This window comes from Oncorhynchus gorbuscha, linkage group LG05 (genome assembly GCF_021184085.1).
Source record: "Oncorhynchus gorbuscha isolate QuinsamMale2020 ecotype Even-year linkage group LG05, OgorEven_v1.0, whole genome shotgun sequence".
Taxonomy (NCBI): domain Eukaryota; kingdom Metazoa; phylum Chordata; class Actinopteri; order Salmoniformes; family Salmonidae; genus Oncorhynchus; species Oncorhynchus gorbuscha.
Window position 1 is genome coordinate 63,876,724 of NC_060177.1, and position 16,676 is coordinate 63,893,399.

The 16,676-nt window shown below is 45.0% G+C and overlaps 1 protein-coding gene across 1 annotated transcript in view; it reads left to right on the forward strand.

Moving 5' to 3' along the window:
• bin3 (bridging integrator 3) overlaps window positions 1–16,676 on the forward strand; it is a 38,430-nt gene that overhangs the window by 13,744 nt on the left and 8,010 nt on the right. Inside the window, exons 5-7 of the mRNA XM_046350643.1 lie at window positions 1,329–1,465; window positions 5,338–5,378; window positions 16,331–16,472. Of these exons, the coding sequence (XP_046206599.1) occupies window positions 1,329–1,465; window positions 5,338–5,378; window positions 16,331–16,472 (320 nt within the window). The remainder of the gene's footprint in view (window positions 1–1,328; window positions 1,466–5,337; window positions 5,379–16,330; window positions 16,473–16,676) is intronic.

Genomic DNA, 16,676 nt, shown 5'->3' on the forward strand with positions numbered 1-16,676 from the left:
TGATACACCACAGATGTCAGCCAAACCACCCAGTTTATAATTTCTTATAGAACATGATGTCTGGTTGGCCCATTGGCTGAGTTTGACAATCATCAGTCTACTCGCATTAATATTTCTAATGATCGATATGCGGCCACACCATTTTGTTGTTGAGGTACACAGAAAAGCTGTTTTTTTTTAACATACTTAATTACATTTTTTGTAATGTGTCTTTACCCGATCCTCAGAGCTCAGAGGCCTCAGTTGAGTTTGATGTGGTTTTTTTTATTTTACTTTACGTCTTATCAACTTCTCTGTATGTCCCCAGTGCAGCTAATTTATTTTGACAGTGATGCGGTGATCCGATATGTGCTCTGTGTCTAAGATAAAGTGTCAGGAGTGCAGATTAACTGTAATTGGCGTTGGCACTATAGAAACATTTGCACACATTCCCAGTGCTTTTGTGAATATTCATCACAGCAGCCGAGCCCACCACCCCCTCGACTCTCTCCAACTGGTGCTGCTAATTCTCTATCCTACTTTTGCTTTTCGCTTATTTGACTTTTGTGTCTGTCAAATGCCCACAGTGTCAGTCCTGGCACGGGTACTCACCTCTGCTGCTAGCCATGCCCATCAAGCATGTCTGTGCCAAATAGCCAAACCAGGCCAAACATTAATAATACCGATTGTACGTGTAACTGCCAAAATAATGGAAACACTTGAGTAAGTTATATATTTGCAAAGTATATTGAAAGCAGGGGCTTTCACACAGGTGTGGTTCCATCCCATCATGCTCAGGGAAGGCTCATGTATAACATTTCTGCGCAGGCAATTATTTTGGCTACCATGGCTATAGGATTATACAATGCCCCCATCCACAGGGCATGACTGGTCTCTGAATGGTTTGATGAACATGAAAATGATGTAAACTAAATAACATGGCCATATCAGTCACTAGATCTCAACCCAACTGAACACTTATGGGAGATTCTGGAGCGACGCATGAGACAGCTTTTATCACCACCATCAACAAAACACCAAATTATGGAATTTCTCATAGAAGAATGGTGTTGCATCCCTTCAATAGTTTCAGACACTTGTAGAATCTATGTCAAGGTGCATTGAAGCTGTTCCGGCTTGTGGTGACCCAATTACACTTTATTTAGTTGTTTCCTTTATTTTGGCAGTTACCTGTATGTTTCTCCAGTCCTCCGTTCTCTATTCGGTTATGGCTTTTTTTCTTTCTCTCTATATCTCTCTCCTTCCCTCCCTTCCCATTTCCCTCTTTTTCAGGACCAGTTTTACCATTTGGATACTAATATTCTCTGCCTGTCTTATATGTCTTTCAGCGATGTCCAAGGCAGCAGTGAAGATCTCAGGTGACCTGCTCAGTAACCCGCTGTGTGAACAGGACCAGGCCTTCCTGGAGTCCATGACTGCTCTGGATACAGCCATGAAGAGGATGGACTCCTTTAACCAGGAGAAGGTCGGTGTCAGTACCTGTCCGTGCTTCTCTCACACTGCCTCACACCACAGCCGAGTCATTCTCCTAGATTGTATTCTAAGTGGGGTGCATCGAAATTGTCTATTGAAACCAAAATAAACGATATACTCTTTTAGGCAGGGAGACCTATACAGTGGTAGAAGAAACCCTCCTCCAGCCTAGCTTTCACAGCTCTACCTATGGGCATTTTATTCAGTATTCTGACAGATATGCCTCATATCTCTTCAAACACTCAAAGGGCAGAAACCAAAAGGGTTTGATTGGCCTAAGTGTATTTTCATCATTGTCAATATTGCGTAACTGTGTGAACGAGAAAAAAATAATCTCACTCAAGATCTCTTCTCGTCTTTTGAAAGCGCCTCCAGCAGCACACTGGTCTATTAGCTGCTCATCTTTGTCAAATATCAGAGAGCTGTAGATCGGATACATTTGTGACTCACAAGTGTTTAAAATAACTCGTACTATGGAATAGCTTCACTTGGGAATGTCACAGGCTGTTTTAATGGGATCTGTTCTCTGCATGATCTTCCCCAGTCCCTCTCTGTGAGCAATTCTACTTCTGCTCTTAGCTCCTTTATGTTATTTGCCATGTGTGCTTCACATATTGGATTAAAATCATCGCTGCAGGTAATTGCTAAGGAAATCATAGGGTTGGCATTGCATGTGTTTCTACAGGGCATTGCACTGTGAGAGGCAGCTCTGTTAAGGTAGAGAAGTCAGTCACACAGGGGATCACACTGATCATCAAGAATGCAGAATAAAATAAATAGTACGAGACCTGATTATACTATATCTTCAGAAGAGTGCTTTTGCCTTTGACTAGTTTTCCCAGCATCCTTTTATTTGCTGGTGGCTTTACCTTGAGTGACCAATGTTCATCTCTGTACATATTCTAAAGATCTCTTTGAATTCCTTTCAAGCGCTCAACAACAAGGCATTCTTCAAGCAAAGACTAGAGACATACACCACATAAACTGTTCTCAGATGTAATCAAGATATACAGTAGCCATTTGAAATGACTGGACAAAGTTAAGTGTGGTGACTGCTTGAGGTTCACAGCTTGTGACCTATGGTGGGTTGCTTCTTAGTGGTCTGCCAAGAAGAACAGTCCTTCAATTTTGACTGTATTTAATATGGAATGTCTTCTGAATATTGGAAATGAGTGACATTTTCATATATTTTAACATCAAAATCCTTTCAGCTCAAATTCTGGAATCTTTACAAAAGCAGAAGCATTGCCAATATTTTCTACCCAACTGTTATGAAATGTAGGCAATTAAGAGTATCCATTTTCAGTCTGCTTTTCTCTTTCCTTCTCCACTTCCCTCTTAGTTAAACAGTGTCAAGACCCTAAAGGGTAGTTAACATATCTTACTGTTTTCCTCTGAGCCCTCTTCCCTTTGACTACGCTAATAACCTTCATCACCTTCACACAACCTGGGAGGCCAGCTTTGCACTACTCAGAATTCATCTTGTTGGACTGTTTGCGCTTTCCAAATCATCTCAAATTGGTTTTGAGCTACTTTGAGTCATACGGTCAGGAACAGCTAGATGTCAATGCGGTATTGTATTTCTTAATTATTTTTTTTTAAACATCCCTGGTGTTTTGCAGGTCAATAACAAAAGGTGCAGGTTTGCTCTACAGTGTGTAGGAGTGGAGGCGTTGGCTGGCTCCATAGGGTGTAATTTCCTTCCTTGGCTTCATGGCCATGGTCTGCTGGACAGGGCTCCAGCCAGGCAGCATGGAGCCAAATACACCTTCTCACTTCTGGAGGCGAAGCAGTTAGAAAATAATACAAAATACATGATTCTCCATCATATCCAGCCTGCTTGTTTTTTTTCTTCGTGATTTTTAAGTGGCCTTCAGAGAGAGTTTTGACATGCAACCCTTCTGTTATCACAAAATGGTACTTGAGTTTAGGGGCCTCCTTTTTCAGCCAGTCTCAGTCAGCAAGATGTTTAACATGACCGTGTTCTGCTACTGTATGTTTCTCTGTGCCGCTTAGCTTGGCATTCGTTAAACTGGTTGAAACCTGACGGCAAAGCTTTTCTAGGCCCTTGGTTGGTCAGTTGGTTCAATATTTGGAATATCACCTCAGGAGTCCAGAGTAGTTAAGGCCCAGCGCAGCTCACCAGAATCATACTCCACCAGCTCTCCCTCCAAGCTGGCTGTTCTTCCTTCTGACGGCACCGCCAACGACTCAACTGCTCAAGCAAAACAGACACCGAAGCAAACATTCTTTGCTCGCCTTGGTGTTGAGACGAGATGATTCGCCGCGGGGGCTGCGATTGAGCGAGCGGATAAAACGTGCAGGGATAATGAAGGCAGCAGTGGCCCAGGCCTGTGTGTTTATTTCTGGGGCTGAGGAGGGCGCGGAGCCCCCCCGGCATACTGCTGCTGAAGTCAAGCCCTAGTGAAAATGGCGGCTGAGCAGTAGCGGATGCTCCGTTTGGAGGGGTATTGATTTCCTCCGCGATCTGCATGTATTTTTGGGAGGCCTGTGTGCCGGGATGGCCTCTGCCCCGTGACTCACTCACAGAGACTGCTGCTAGAGCTCCGGCCTCAGGCACTGCTGGGCCTCAGCTGAATAGTCCTGCCCCCCTCTCTGTGGGAAAGGGCAGAGGGTAGAGGGCACCAGCATGCTTAAGCAAATGTGCTGGTGTTGTTCTCCCTGCTTACTGCATGCACTCACCTCGGCAGCAGCGCAGCTCCAGCCTTTTCACTCTCCCAGGGAGGGGGGGATGGTGTGAATATGTAAAACAGAGGAAAATGTGAATTCCCATGTACTTATTCGTTATTGGTTCTCTCAAACTACATTCATTCGCATTATGTATTTGGAAAGATGCCTTGCGTGTGTGTGTGTGTGTGTGTGTGTGTGTGTGTGTGTGTGTGTGTGTGTGTGTGTGTGTGTGTGTGTGTGTGTGTGTGTGTGTGTGTGTGTGTGTGTGTGTGTGTGGTGTGTGGGTGTATATTCTCAGAGACTGTCAGGGTATTCACAAAGCTTTGCTGTTGTACCGTATTTGCTTCTTATGTTCTGTGATTGACTATCCTTCCAATAACTAGTGAATGATTGATTAGTTGTACTAGGCTCATTGTTCTCATGGAGCTGTCACTTCATGGAGTTGTCTTGCCACTTTTATTCCTCATTGAAATGATTTGAACGATACTCTTCACTGGAGATGTTTGCCGGGTTAACTTAGTGTTCTGTCAGAGACGTAGATCTACGAGTCATTTTGAATCTGCAATGTAAATGACTTTGTAAACTTTATTAAATGTTTGCCAACTTCTGTCGATGAGACTTTGGCACCCGGGCTGGAGGCCTCGAGATGAGATGTTCATTTACTTCCACTTAACAAAGCCCCCCCCCCTCCCTTCCCCTGTCGGCTCTGAGAAGGAGAATGCAGGAAAATATAAACTGTTATTGTTAAAATGTTTGTTTGCAAAGAACTTTCATCTTGTAAGGCAGCCCACCCTCCGCAGGATTTGAAATCAGTGGGGCTTAGCTTTCATGTCCGTCCCCTGACAGTTGCATCCTTTTGTATTGTTCAGCTCTATGAATATTCAGGTGTTTCTCCTCGGGGCTTGTGTACAATAAAAGAGTCAATGTCACAAAAGTTTCTTGCAACCCGCCTCACCTCCCTCCCCTCTATTGTCTTGAGTGCTCTGTTTGAAAATACACAATTGTTGATTTTTTTTATCATGCTGTTAATGAGTGGGACTATTTTGTATTTTGTTCAACTTAAAGTAATTAACTTTGACAACACATTTCAAGTAATAAAGACATTCCCTTTCAATTTAAGAGAAGTACTGGACTTTTTAAATGAATGTTTGACCCGTGTTTGTTGGTCCATAGGTGAACCAGATCTCAAAGACGGTGATCGATCCCCTGAAAAAGTAAGTGTCTATCTTGACCTGCACCTCTCCTATTGTCTGCATATTTTTAATACATCACAAGCAGCAGCTGCTGTGTCTTAAAAGCTGCTCTGTCTGTAGAGTGGGAAGGAGCACACACTTAAGGGGAGCTTAGCATGAGCTCCAGAAGGCTCTGTAATAAAGCATAGTTGATAGTAAAACTGGACTGGGGAGTGAATGGGGCTGCTGTGGTGGTGTGTCTGGAAGAAAGTTTACTTGGTTCTCCTTCCCTACTCTCGCCCCCGTCTGTCCAAGCACCACACTACACACACACACACACACACACACACACAGTGCAGAGGCGGTAGAGGGAGTGGCCAGGCCGGGAGCAAGGATACCACCAGTCTTCCGTAGTGCTTGTTAAGGTCCTACTTCCTCCTGCTGACCCCTCCCCGGAGGCTGTTTTATGGAGCGGGGTGTGTGTGTTTGAAAAAGAGAGACTTTGTGCGCCTGCCAGTGTCTGATCTGGTGAATTTGTGTGTTTTAACTTTTGTTTATAACCACAAATCGGTCTGAAATCCCTGATCTTTTCATATCAAACCCTTCACAAAGTGAACTTTGATGGAACATAAGAATGAGTTAGTGTATGTGTGCGTGTGCTATTGGCCTCTTCCTCTTGTGTTCTGGTGCCGGAGCTGTGACAGGATGGAATGGTTCTAATTTCCTCTTCCTGGTGGGCGGCAGGCGGACGTGTGGGCAGGCCCTGAATATGGCAGAGGGCCCAGCTTCCTGGGCCAAGGGCAGGAGATTGGCTGGAGAGCAGGACTTGTCTCAGGACAGTACACACATACCGCATTGGACAAACACATTGTGGGGAGTCACTGTACTAACAGGATGGGCTCTGAGGCCAGATGAAGTTAGCCTCTCACTTATATGAGATTGAAATAGGTCAGGAAGTAGTGGATTTAGTCCTGCGTGCATAAACAATGTTTTAAGATGGGGAATACAAGCCGTCAGCCCTTTTGCTGTATATGGCGTTGAAGCACAGCGTAATGTAATTAATGATCGAGGTATAGAGGACTGATCTATTAAGCCACCATACATTAAGCTTCCATTAGTCCACCAGTAACTGAATGTTGACCATTGTTTCTGAAGTCTCAGTACTCTTTTGATGTTTTTGTGTCGATCTGTAAGAACATGTGTGGAATCTTAAATGGAGCAGAGAATGGTCCGAGCCTGGAAAGTCTCTTAATGGAGGGTTTTATTTGTCCCTTCAATGGGCTGTGCGTGTACGTGCCGGCCGGTGTGTATTCACATTTAGGCCTCACTTAGTTGGGTCATTAACACTCACTGTATTAACACATCCAGGAAATAATGAGCTCAGAAAGGTCAGTCTTTCTCCTCACCCCTCTCCCTTTCTCTCTCTCTCTCTCCCTTTCTCTCTCTCCCTCTCTATCTGTCTCCCTCTCCCTCAGTCTCTCCCTTTATCTGTCTCTCTCCCTGTCTCCATACCTCTAACTCTTTCTCTCTCCCCGTTTTTCTTTCTCTCTGTCTCTCTCCATCCATTCAGCGGGATCAGTGAATGACATCAGTCTGTTTATGTGGAGGGAGGGGGAGTGTGTGGGCATGAGTCGTTGCTGTTATCTGGGCCTCCTAGCCGAACCCGTTCTGCTCCATTGCTCTTTTGTGTAAGACTGAAGGCAGCTCTGTCGTAAAGACGTGCTCTGGTCCAAGCAGTGGCAGGGCAAACCAGCACTGCTCCTTTAAGCTAGCAAGGCTGGGAAATGGACTTCCCCGACACTGGTTAATTTAGCCTGCTTTGGGAGTTAAGGTGCTGTTGGATTTCTGTTGTTGTGAAATAGTAGCAATTAGATGTGTTTAAGGGGGTGACTCAAAATGACGTAGCCTATAAAACGTAGGCTAGTTTAATCACAGAAATGTTTTTTATTTGTATGTTTTTATGTTCAGTCTAGACTCAAGCCAACCCCCCCCCGGTGGTCTGGTGGATCAGGTAGCTTGCGTTAGTCCTCTCACTTTCCATTAAGAGCGGCAGGGTAGCCTAGTGGTTAGAGCATTGGACTAGGGACCGGAAGGTTGCAAGTTCAAATCCCCGAGCTGACAAGGTACAAATCTGTCGTTCTGCCCCTGAACAGGCAGTTAACCCACTGTTCCTATGCCATCATTGAAAATAAGAATTTGTTCTTAACTGACTTGCCTAGTTAAATAAAGGTAAAATTAAAAAATATTTTAAAGAGTCAAAGCATAAGGCATGTTGCGGCAGAGCAAACCTACCCTCTATCAAAACGGAGGTTCTGCTGGCACATATTCAACATACTGAGTCTTTACGCTTTTTACACTTAGCCTAGCCTACACAACAAACGGCAAAAACATAAACGCAACATGCAACAATTTCAAAGATTTTAATTCAAATCAAATGTTATTTGTCACATACACATGGTTAGCAGATGTTAATGTGATTGTAGCGAAATGCTTGTGCTTCTAGTTCCGATAAGGTAGTAATAACCAACGAGTAATATAACTTAACAATTTCACAACAGCTACCTTATACACACAAGTTATGCCAGCAGCATACAACCCTGCATACCACTGCTGGATTTCTTCTGAAGCTAAGCAGGGTTGGTCCTGGTCAGTTCCTGGATGGGAGACCAGATGCTGCTGGAAGTGGTGTTGGAGGGCCAGTAGGAGGCACTCTTTCCTCTGGTCTAAAAAAATATCCCAATGCCCCAGGGCAGTGATTGGGGACACTGCCCTGTGTAGGGTGCCGGCTTTCGGATGGGACGTTAAATGGGTGTCCTGACTCTCTGAGGTCATTAAAGATCCCATGGCACTTATCGCAAGAGTAGGGGTGTTAACCCGGGTGTTCTGGCTAAATTCCCAATCTGGCCCTCAAACCATCACGATTACCTAATAATCCCCAGTTTACAATTGGCTCATTCAACCCCCTCCTCTCCCCTGTAACTATTCCCCAGGTCTTTGCTGCAAATGAGAACGTGTTCTCAGTCAGCTTACCTGGTAAAATAACAGATAAATAAAATAAGTGTAAAGGGATGAAGAATATGTACATAAAGATATATGAATGAGTCATGGTACAGAACGGCATAGGCAAGATGCAGTAGATGGTATCGAGTACAGTATATACATATGAGATGAGTAATGTAGGTTATGTAAACATTATATTAAGTGGCATTGTTTAAAGTGGCTAGTGATACATTTTTTTTACATGTTTGGCAGCAGCCACTCAATGTTAGTGGTGGCTGTTTAACAGTCTGATGGCCTTGAGATAGAAGCTGTTTTTCAGTCTCTCGGTCCGTGCTTTGATGCACCTGTACGGACCTCGCCTTCTGGATGATAGCGGGGTGAACAGGCAGTGGCTCGGGTGGTTGTTGTCCTTGATGATCTTTATGGCCTTCCTGTGACATCGGGTAGTGTAGGTGTCCTGGAGGGCAGGTAGTTTGCCCCCTGTGATGCGTTGTGCAGACCTCACTACCCTCTGGAGAGCCTTACGGTTGTGGGCGGAGCAGTTGCCGTGCATCTGTAAAATTTGGAGTGCTTTTGGTGACAATTTGAATTTCTTCAGCCTCATGAGGTTGAAGAGGTGCTGCTGCCTTCTTCACCACGCTGTCTGTGTGGGTGGACCAATTCAGTTTGTCCGTGATGTGTATGCCGAGAAACTTAAGACTTTCTACCCTCTCCACTACTGTCCCGTCGATATGGATAGGGGGGTGCTCCCTCCTCTGTTTCCCGAAGTCCACGATCATTTTTGTTGATGTTGAGTGTGATGTTATTTTCCTGACACCACACTCCGAGGGCCCTCACCTCCTCCCTGTAGGCCGTCTCATCATTGTTGGTAATCAAGCCTACCACTGTAGTGTCGTCTGCAAACTTGATGATTGAGTTGGAGACGTGCATGGCCACGCAGTCATGGGTGAACAGGGAGTACAGAAGAGGGCTCAGAACGCACCCTTGTGGGGCCCCAGTGTTGAGTATCAGCGGGGTGGAGATGTTGTTACCTACCCTCACCACAAGGGGGCGGCCCGTCAGGAAGTCCAGTACCCAGTTGCACAGGGCGGGCTCGAGCTTGATGACGAGTTTGGAGGGTACTATGGTGTTAAATACTGAGCTGTAGTCGATGAACAGCATTCTCACATAGGTATTCCTCTTGTCCAGATGGGTTAGGGCCGTGTGCAGTGTGGTTGCGATTGCGTCGTCTGTGGACCTGTTGGGGCAGTAAGCAAATTGGAGTGGGTCTAGGGTGTCGGGTACGGTGGAGGTGATATGGTCCTTGACGAGTCTCTCAAAGGACTTCATGATGACGGAAGTGAGTGCTACGGGGCGGTAGTCGTTTAGCTCAGTTAGCTTTCTTGGGAACAGGAACAAAGGTGGCCCTCTTGAAGCATGTGGGAACAGCAGACTGGGATAAGGCTTGATTGAATATGTCCGTAAACACACCAGCCAGCTGGTCTGCGCATGCTCTGGGAACGTGGCTGGGGATGCCGTCTGGGCCTGCAGCCTTGCGAGGGTTAACACGTTTAAATGTTTTTCTCACGTCGGCTGCAGTGAAGGAGAGGCCGCAGGTTTTGGTAGCTGGCTGTGTCAGTGGCACTGTATTGTCCTCAAAGCGAGCAAAGAAGTTGTTTAGTCTGTCTGGGAGCAAGACATCCTGGTCCGCGACGGGGCTAGTTTTTATTTTGTAATCCGTGATAGACTGTAGACCCTGCCACATACCTCTTGTGTCTGAGCCGTTGAATTGCGTCTCTACTTTGTCTCTATACTGACACTTAGCTTGTTTGATTGCCTTGCGGAGGGAATAGCTACACTGTTTGTATTCGGTCATGTTTCCGGTCAACTTGCCCTGGTTAAAAGCAGTGATTTGCGTGAATTCTGCCATCAATCCATGGTTTCTGGTTTGGAAATGTTTTAATAGTTGCTGTGGGTATGACATCGCCAATGCACTTGCTAATGAACTCGCTCGCCGAATCGGCGTATTCGTCAATGTTGTTGTTTGACGCAATGCGGAACATATCCCAATCCACATGATCAACGCAATCTTGAAGCGTGGAAACAGATTGGTCACACCAGCGTTGAACAGACCTGAGAGCGGGAGCTTCCTGTTTTAGTTTCTATCTATAGGCTGGAAGCAACAAAATGGAGTCGTGGTCAGCTTTTCCAAAAGGGGGTCGGGGGAGGGCCTTATATGCGTCGCAGAAGTTAGAATAACAATGATCTAGGGTTTTACCAGCCCTGGTAGCACAATCGTTATGCTGATAGAATTTAGGGAGTCTTGTTTTCAAATTAGGACTTGAGTTCCTGTATGTTGTTATGATCACACCACGTTTCGTTAATCATAAGGCATACCCCCCCCCGCCACTCTTCTTACCAGATGTTTGTTTCTGTCGGCGCGATGCGTGAAGAAACTAGCTGGCTTTACCTACTCCGATAGCCTGTCTCAAGTGAGCCATGATGTCTCTCTGGAAGGCTACCCTTGCTCGGATTTCATCAACCTTGTCGTCAAGAGACTGGATATTGGCGAGTAGTATGCTCGGGAGCGGTGCGCGATGTGCCCGTTGCTTTATGTCCAGTAGTTCCTCCCGACTGTATGTAATAAAACCTAAGATTACCCTGGGTACCAGTGTAATAAATAACACGTAAAAAGAAAATACTGCATAGTTTCCTAGGAACGCAAAGCGAGGCGGCCATCTCTGTCAGCGCCGGAAGTCACTGAGTTCATATAAGGACATCAGTCAATTGAAATAAATGCATTAGGCCCTAATCTATGGATTTCACATGACTGGGAAAACAGATATGCATCTGGACACAGATACCATACAAAAATAGGTATGGGTGTGGATCAGAAAACCAGTCAGTATCTGGCGTGACCACTATTTGCCTCATGCAGCGCGACACATCTCCTTTGCATAGAGTTGATGCGGCTGTTGATTGTGGCCTGTGGAATGTTGTCCCACTCATCTTCAATGGCTGTGTAAAGTTGCTGGATATTGGCAAGAACTGGAATACGCTGTCATACACGTTAATACAGAGCATCCCAAACGTGCTCAATGGGTGACATGTCTGGTGAGTGCAGGCCATGGAAGAGCTTGGACATTTTCAGCTTCAAGGAATTGTGTACAGATGTGAGCATCTGCCCACTGAAGTCGGTTACATCGCCAAACTTGATTCAAGTGAAGACCATGGTGAGGACGACGAGCATGCAGATGAGTTTCCCTGAGAGGATTTCTCGCAGTTTGTGCAGAAATGCTTCAGTTGTGCAAACCTACAGTTTCATCAGCAGTCCGGGTGACTGGTCTGAGACGATCCTGCAGGTGAATAAGCTGGATGTGGAGGTCCTGGGCATGCATGGTTATACGTGGTCTGCGGTTGTGAGGCCGGTTGGACGTACTGCCAAATTCCCTAAAACAACGTTGGAGGTGGCTTATGGTAGAGAAATTAACATTCAATTCTCTGGCAACAACTCTGGTGGACATTCCTGGAGTCAGCATACCAATTGCACGCTCCCTCAAAACTTGAGACATCTGTTGCATTGTCTTTTATTGTCCCCAGCTCAAGGTGCGCCTGTGTAAGGATCATGCTGTTTAATCAGCTTCTTGATATTATCTTGGCAAAGGAGAAATTCTCACTAACAGGGATATAAACAAATTTGTACACATTTTAGAGAAATAAGCTTTTTGTACGTATGGAAAATATTTTATTTCAGTTCATGAAACATGGGGCCAACACTTTACATGTTGCATTTATATTTTTGTTCAGTATACTTTGTATTTTCATTACTCAATCACAAAATATGCATAATTTATGAGTAATCTTGGCTTTCAATGTTAGTCCCTCATTTCATAGTGAGATATGGGAGGTCAACATATTCTTAGAGATACCTTTTTGTTATTTTAGTAATGTGAAATTGACAGTGTTAAGTGGAGCGGTCAGTGAGCCTGCCAGACTAAGGTTCCTCCGAGGTCTCTGGTCAGCTCCAGCTGGGCTGGTTGGTCCAGACTGGGGTTTGGCTGGCTGTCGGGCTGTGTCGGTCCAGCTATGGATCAGCTTGTCATAAACAAGCTCTGTCGACCAGTTGCTATTTTCGTCCACCTGCTATTTTCAGCCAGCCACCACACCCTAAATGACCAGTCACGCAGACGGCGGTAGTGCGCCCTTGGTCCAGCAGAACCTGGGCTAGATACGGCTGGAGTAAATATAGGCTGGTCTGGAGCTGACCGGTCAGTATGTGGACATCAGTCCAGAGACATCTAGGGAAATGTCCTACCCAGCCAGCGATCCAGCCCAAACTATCATTAAATACCATGTACAGTGACCTTCAAACACAGCCACTGTCACTCCACTACATGAGTTACAGTTGAGTCAGACAGGCTCCCACAGAGCTCCTCTTTAGACAGTCTGAGCACAACACGGACACATTGGCATCCTCTTGGAGCTCCACCTCTAGGTATAAAAGCATTGGGACAGTGAGGAGATCATTAGGGTGGAAGGACGGGATCAACTTCTTATATCGGCTCTCACAGGTGTTCTCTCAGTCACATCATTAAGAGGAAGGACTGACTGTCGCCACTACCAGATACCGCCTACCTACAATGTGATCATGTGTGAGGGTGACTAAGTGACCTAAATGCTGTCATTACTACTCTATTGCGTTGCTGTAGTCATCAGACATCATGGCACCTCATGACACCATGCAGAGGTGGTGTGAGGTGATGTGCTCTGGTGGAGGAGAATGCGGTCAGCCTTTGTGCCTTTTTAGTGAGCCAGTGTGTTGTGTAATGTCATGGACCAATGGAATTGTTTCAGAGTGCACTCGTGCCTAGAGGGTGGTTGCATAATCCCCTGGCACTCGAAGTATGTGAACACTACACTGGAGCAAGAGGCAGATAGTAAACTACTAGAGGAAGGCATCCACTCTGCGCTGCCTGCTGTTAACTGAGCCAAAGTGATGTTTTATAAATGAAGGAAGAGCGTGGGCTGTGGGGCTGGGCTCTGTGACGTCGCCAAAACGATACAAGGCCGCTCCCTTCTCAACTTCCTGTGGGAAACAATCCACAGCTTGTCTGAGGCCCAGTTCACGTCACACTGCCCTCCTCCCAACGGCCCACCCCTTCACAGGGCTTACTCTACTTTACTAAGGTGTTGAGGACGACTGGATTTCACAACCTTTTGTCAGGTCCATTGTCAATTCCCTTCACCTGTTGTATAGTAAGTAGTGGGAAAGGAAAATTGGCTCATTGTTTGAGGAAAAAGTGAATCATTGGCACACTTTATGCTAGTGAGAGTAGCATACCAAGGAACTACGCTATAGCTACAGTGGGGCAAAAAATTATTTAGTCAGCCACCAATTGTGCAAGTTCTCCCACTTAAAAAGATGAGAGAGGCCTGTAATTTTCATCATAGGTACACTTCAACTATGACAGACAAAATGAGAAGAAAAAATCCAGAAAATCACATCACATGTCTTTTATACTGATAACAAGTTCAAACACGTGCCATTAATACAGGTAACGAGTGGAGGACATTATGGTGGAAAATAAGTATTTGGTCACCTACAAACAAGCAAGATTTCTGGCTCTCACAGACCTGTAACTTCTTCTTTACGAGGCTCCTCTGTCCTCCACTCGTTACCTGTATTAATGGCACGTGTTTGAACTTGTTATCAGTATAAAAGACACCTGTCCAAAGAGCTGTCAAAGGACACCAGAAACAAAATGGTAGACCTGCACCAGGCTGGGAAGACTGAATCTGCAATAGGTAAGCAGCTTGGTTTGAAGAAATCAACTGTGGGAGCAATTATTAGGAAATGGAAGACAAACAAGACCACTGATAATCTCCCCCGATCTGGGGCTCCACGCAAGATATCACCCCGTGGGGTCAAAATGATCACAAGAACGATGAGCAAAAATCCCAGAACCACACGGGGGGGGGGACCTAGTGAATGACCTGCAGAGAGCTGAGACCAAAGTAACAAAGCCTACCATCAGTAACACACTACACCGCCAGAGACTCAAATCCTGCAGTGCCAGACGTGTCCCCCTGCTTAAGCCAGTACATGTCCAGGCCCATCTGAAGTTTGCTAGAGAGCATTTGGATGATCCAGAAGAAGATTGGGAGAATGTCATATGGTCAGATGAAACCAAAATAGAACTTTGGGAGAATGTCATATGGTCAGATGAAACCAAAATAGAACTTTTTTTGGTAAAAACTCAACTTGTCGTGTTTGGAGGACAAAGAATGCTGAGTTGCATCCAAAGAACACCATATCTACTGTGAAACATGGGGGTGGAAACATCATGCGTTGGGGCTGTTTTTCTGCAACGGGACCAGGACGACTGATCCGTGTCTAGAAAGAATGAATGGGGCCATGTTTTGTGAGATTTGAGTGAAAACCTCCTTCCATCAGCAAGGGCATTGAAGATTAAACGTGGCTGGGTCTTTCAGCATGACAATGATCCCAAACACACCGCCCGGGCAACGAAGGAGTGGCTTCGTAAGAAGCATTTCAAGGTCCTGGAGTGGCCTAGCCAGTCTCCAGATCTCAACCCCATAGAAAATCTTTGGAGGGAGTTGAAAGTCTGTGTTGCCCAGCAACAGCCCGAAAACATCACTGCTCTAGAGGAGAGGAAAGGGCCAAAATACCAGCAAACAGTGTGTGAAAACCTTGTGAATGCTTACAGAAAACGGTTGACCTCTGTCATTGCCAACAAAGGGTATATAACAAAGTATTGAGATAAACTTTTGTTATTGACCAAATACTTATTTTCCACCATAATTTGCAAATAAATTCATTAATGTGATTTTCTGGATTTGTTTTCTTCTCATTTTGTCTGTCATAATTGAAGTGTACCTATGATGAAAATTACAGGCCTCACTCATCTTTTTAAGTGGGAGAACTTGCACAATTGGTGGCTGACTAAATACTTTTTTGCCCCACTGTATCTGCAGACTGTATGAAATCATCTCAGATGATTAATAGAAAATCAAAGCAATGTCATCAGGTTATGAATTAGACCTGTGCATTAGACCTGTGTAATTAAACATGCATGGTGAATATGACACCTGTCTTACTGTGCCTATATATAATCACACAAAATATATTAAAGCGCTCTCAAATGTGTGACACTTGGTTAGATTTTCTGACTAAACAGGTTGGCAACCATTTTTGTTTTGTAGTTTGGAAAATGTTCATCTTTTGCAAATGAAGTGGCGTAGCTGCATTTCTGCACTGTATTTCCCAATAAAAGCAGAACGCACAGAACCAGTGTGTTGGAGCAAAGTAAGTCCCAGGATGAGGCACGGACTCCTGTTGCTAAGTTACAGATGAGTGTTTCCTATTTTTAGTACCTAAGACAAGGATTCTCTCTGAAAGAATGTATTTTCATTTTGAATAACCTAATTGAAACCGAATAAATTGTTTCATGCCATTTGCACTAGAGTAATTCAATATTAACAACCAAGGACAGTGTCTCTAGTCTACACTAAGAGGTCTCCTACTTGAGGGCGCTTTTCTGTGTTACATGCGTATCGATCCAGGTGACCTCACACAAGCACACCTGTAAACCCCAATTCAAAAAGTTCTCAATGGTTCAGAAAAAGCATAGATTATTATTTTTTTTTTTACAGTCTTTCGATCTTAAAGAGCAGTTTTCTATGCACATTTGTATTATTTCAAGACAACATTTAGGGTTCAGTTGGTATTATTGGTTTAGATGTATTGGTCTGAATTGAGAGCACATTGCATTAAGTAGGAAGAATCATTCAGATTGTCTGTTACTAGGCAGTTGTTCCTCTGACAGGGCTCTTGCCTGTCTATGTTGACAGAGCAGTATCGTTTCTCGTTAGGCCTATGTCCACGTATATCTCCGGTACAAAGCAGTGTCACTTTGTCTCCATGATGTGGTCCAGCAGTATCTCTGTCAGTCTCTGCGCCTAGATCTCATTCTCTGTGTCTCTGTGTGTCTCAGGTACAGCAGTGTGTTCCCCAGCCTCAACATGGCCGTGAAACGAAGGGAGCAAGCTCTACAGGACTACAAGAGGTTACAGTCCAAGGTAGAGAAGTATGAAGAGAAGGAGAAGACAGGTCCCATCATGGTCAAACTACACCAGGTACACTATATATGTAACAGAACTGTGCTAAAAGCGGCTGCTGGCACGTGTGTTGTCCACTTGAAATCTGTCTGTTGAGCAACAGAAGTCAGGCTTTAAGCCCTTCCTTTGCATGGTGTCATTGTTTTGAATACGATCAATAAGTGAACAAGATACAAATGCTGACTGGATATGAACATGTACATGTGCACTCTTTTCACCCAC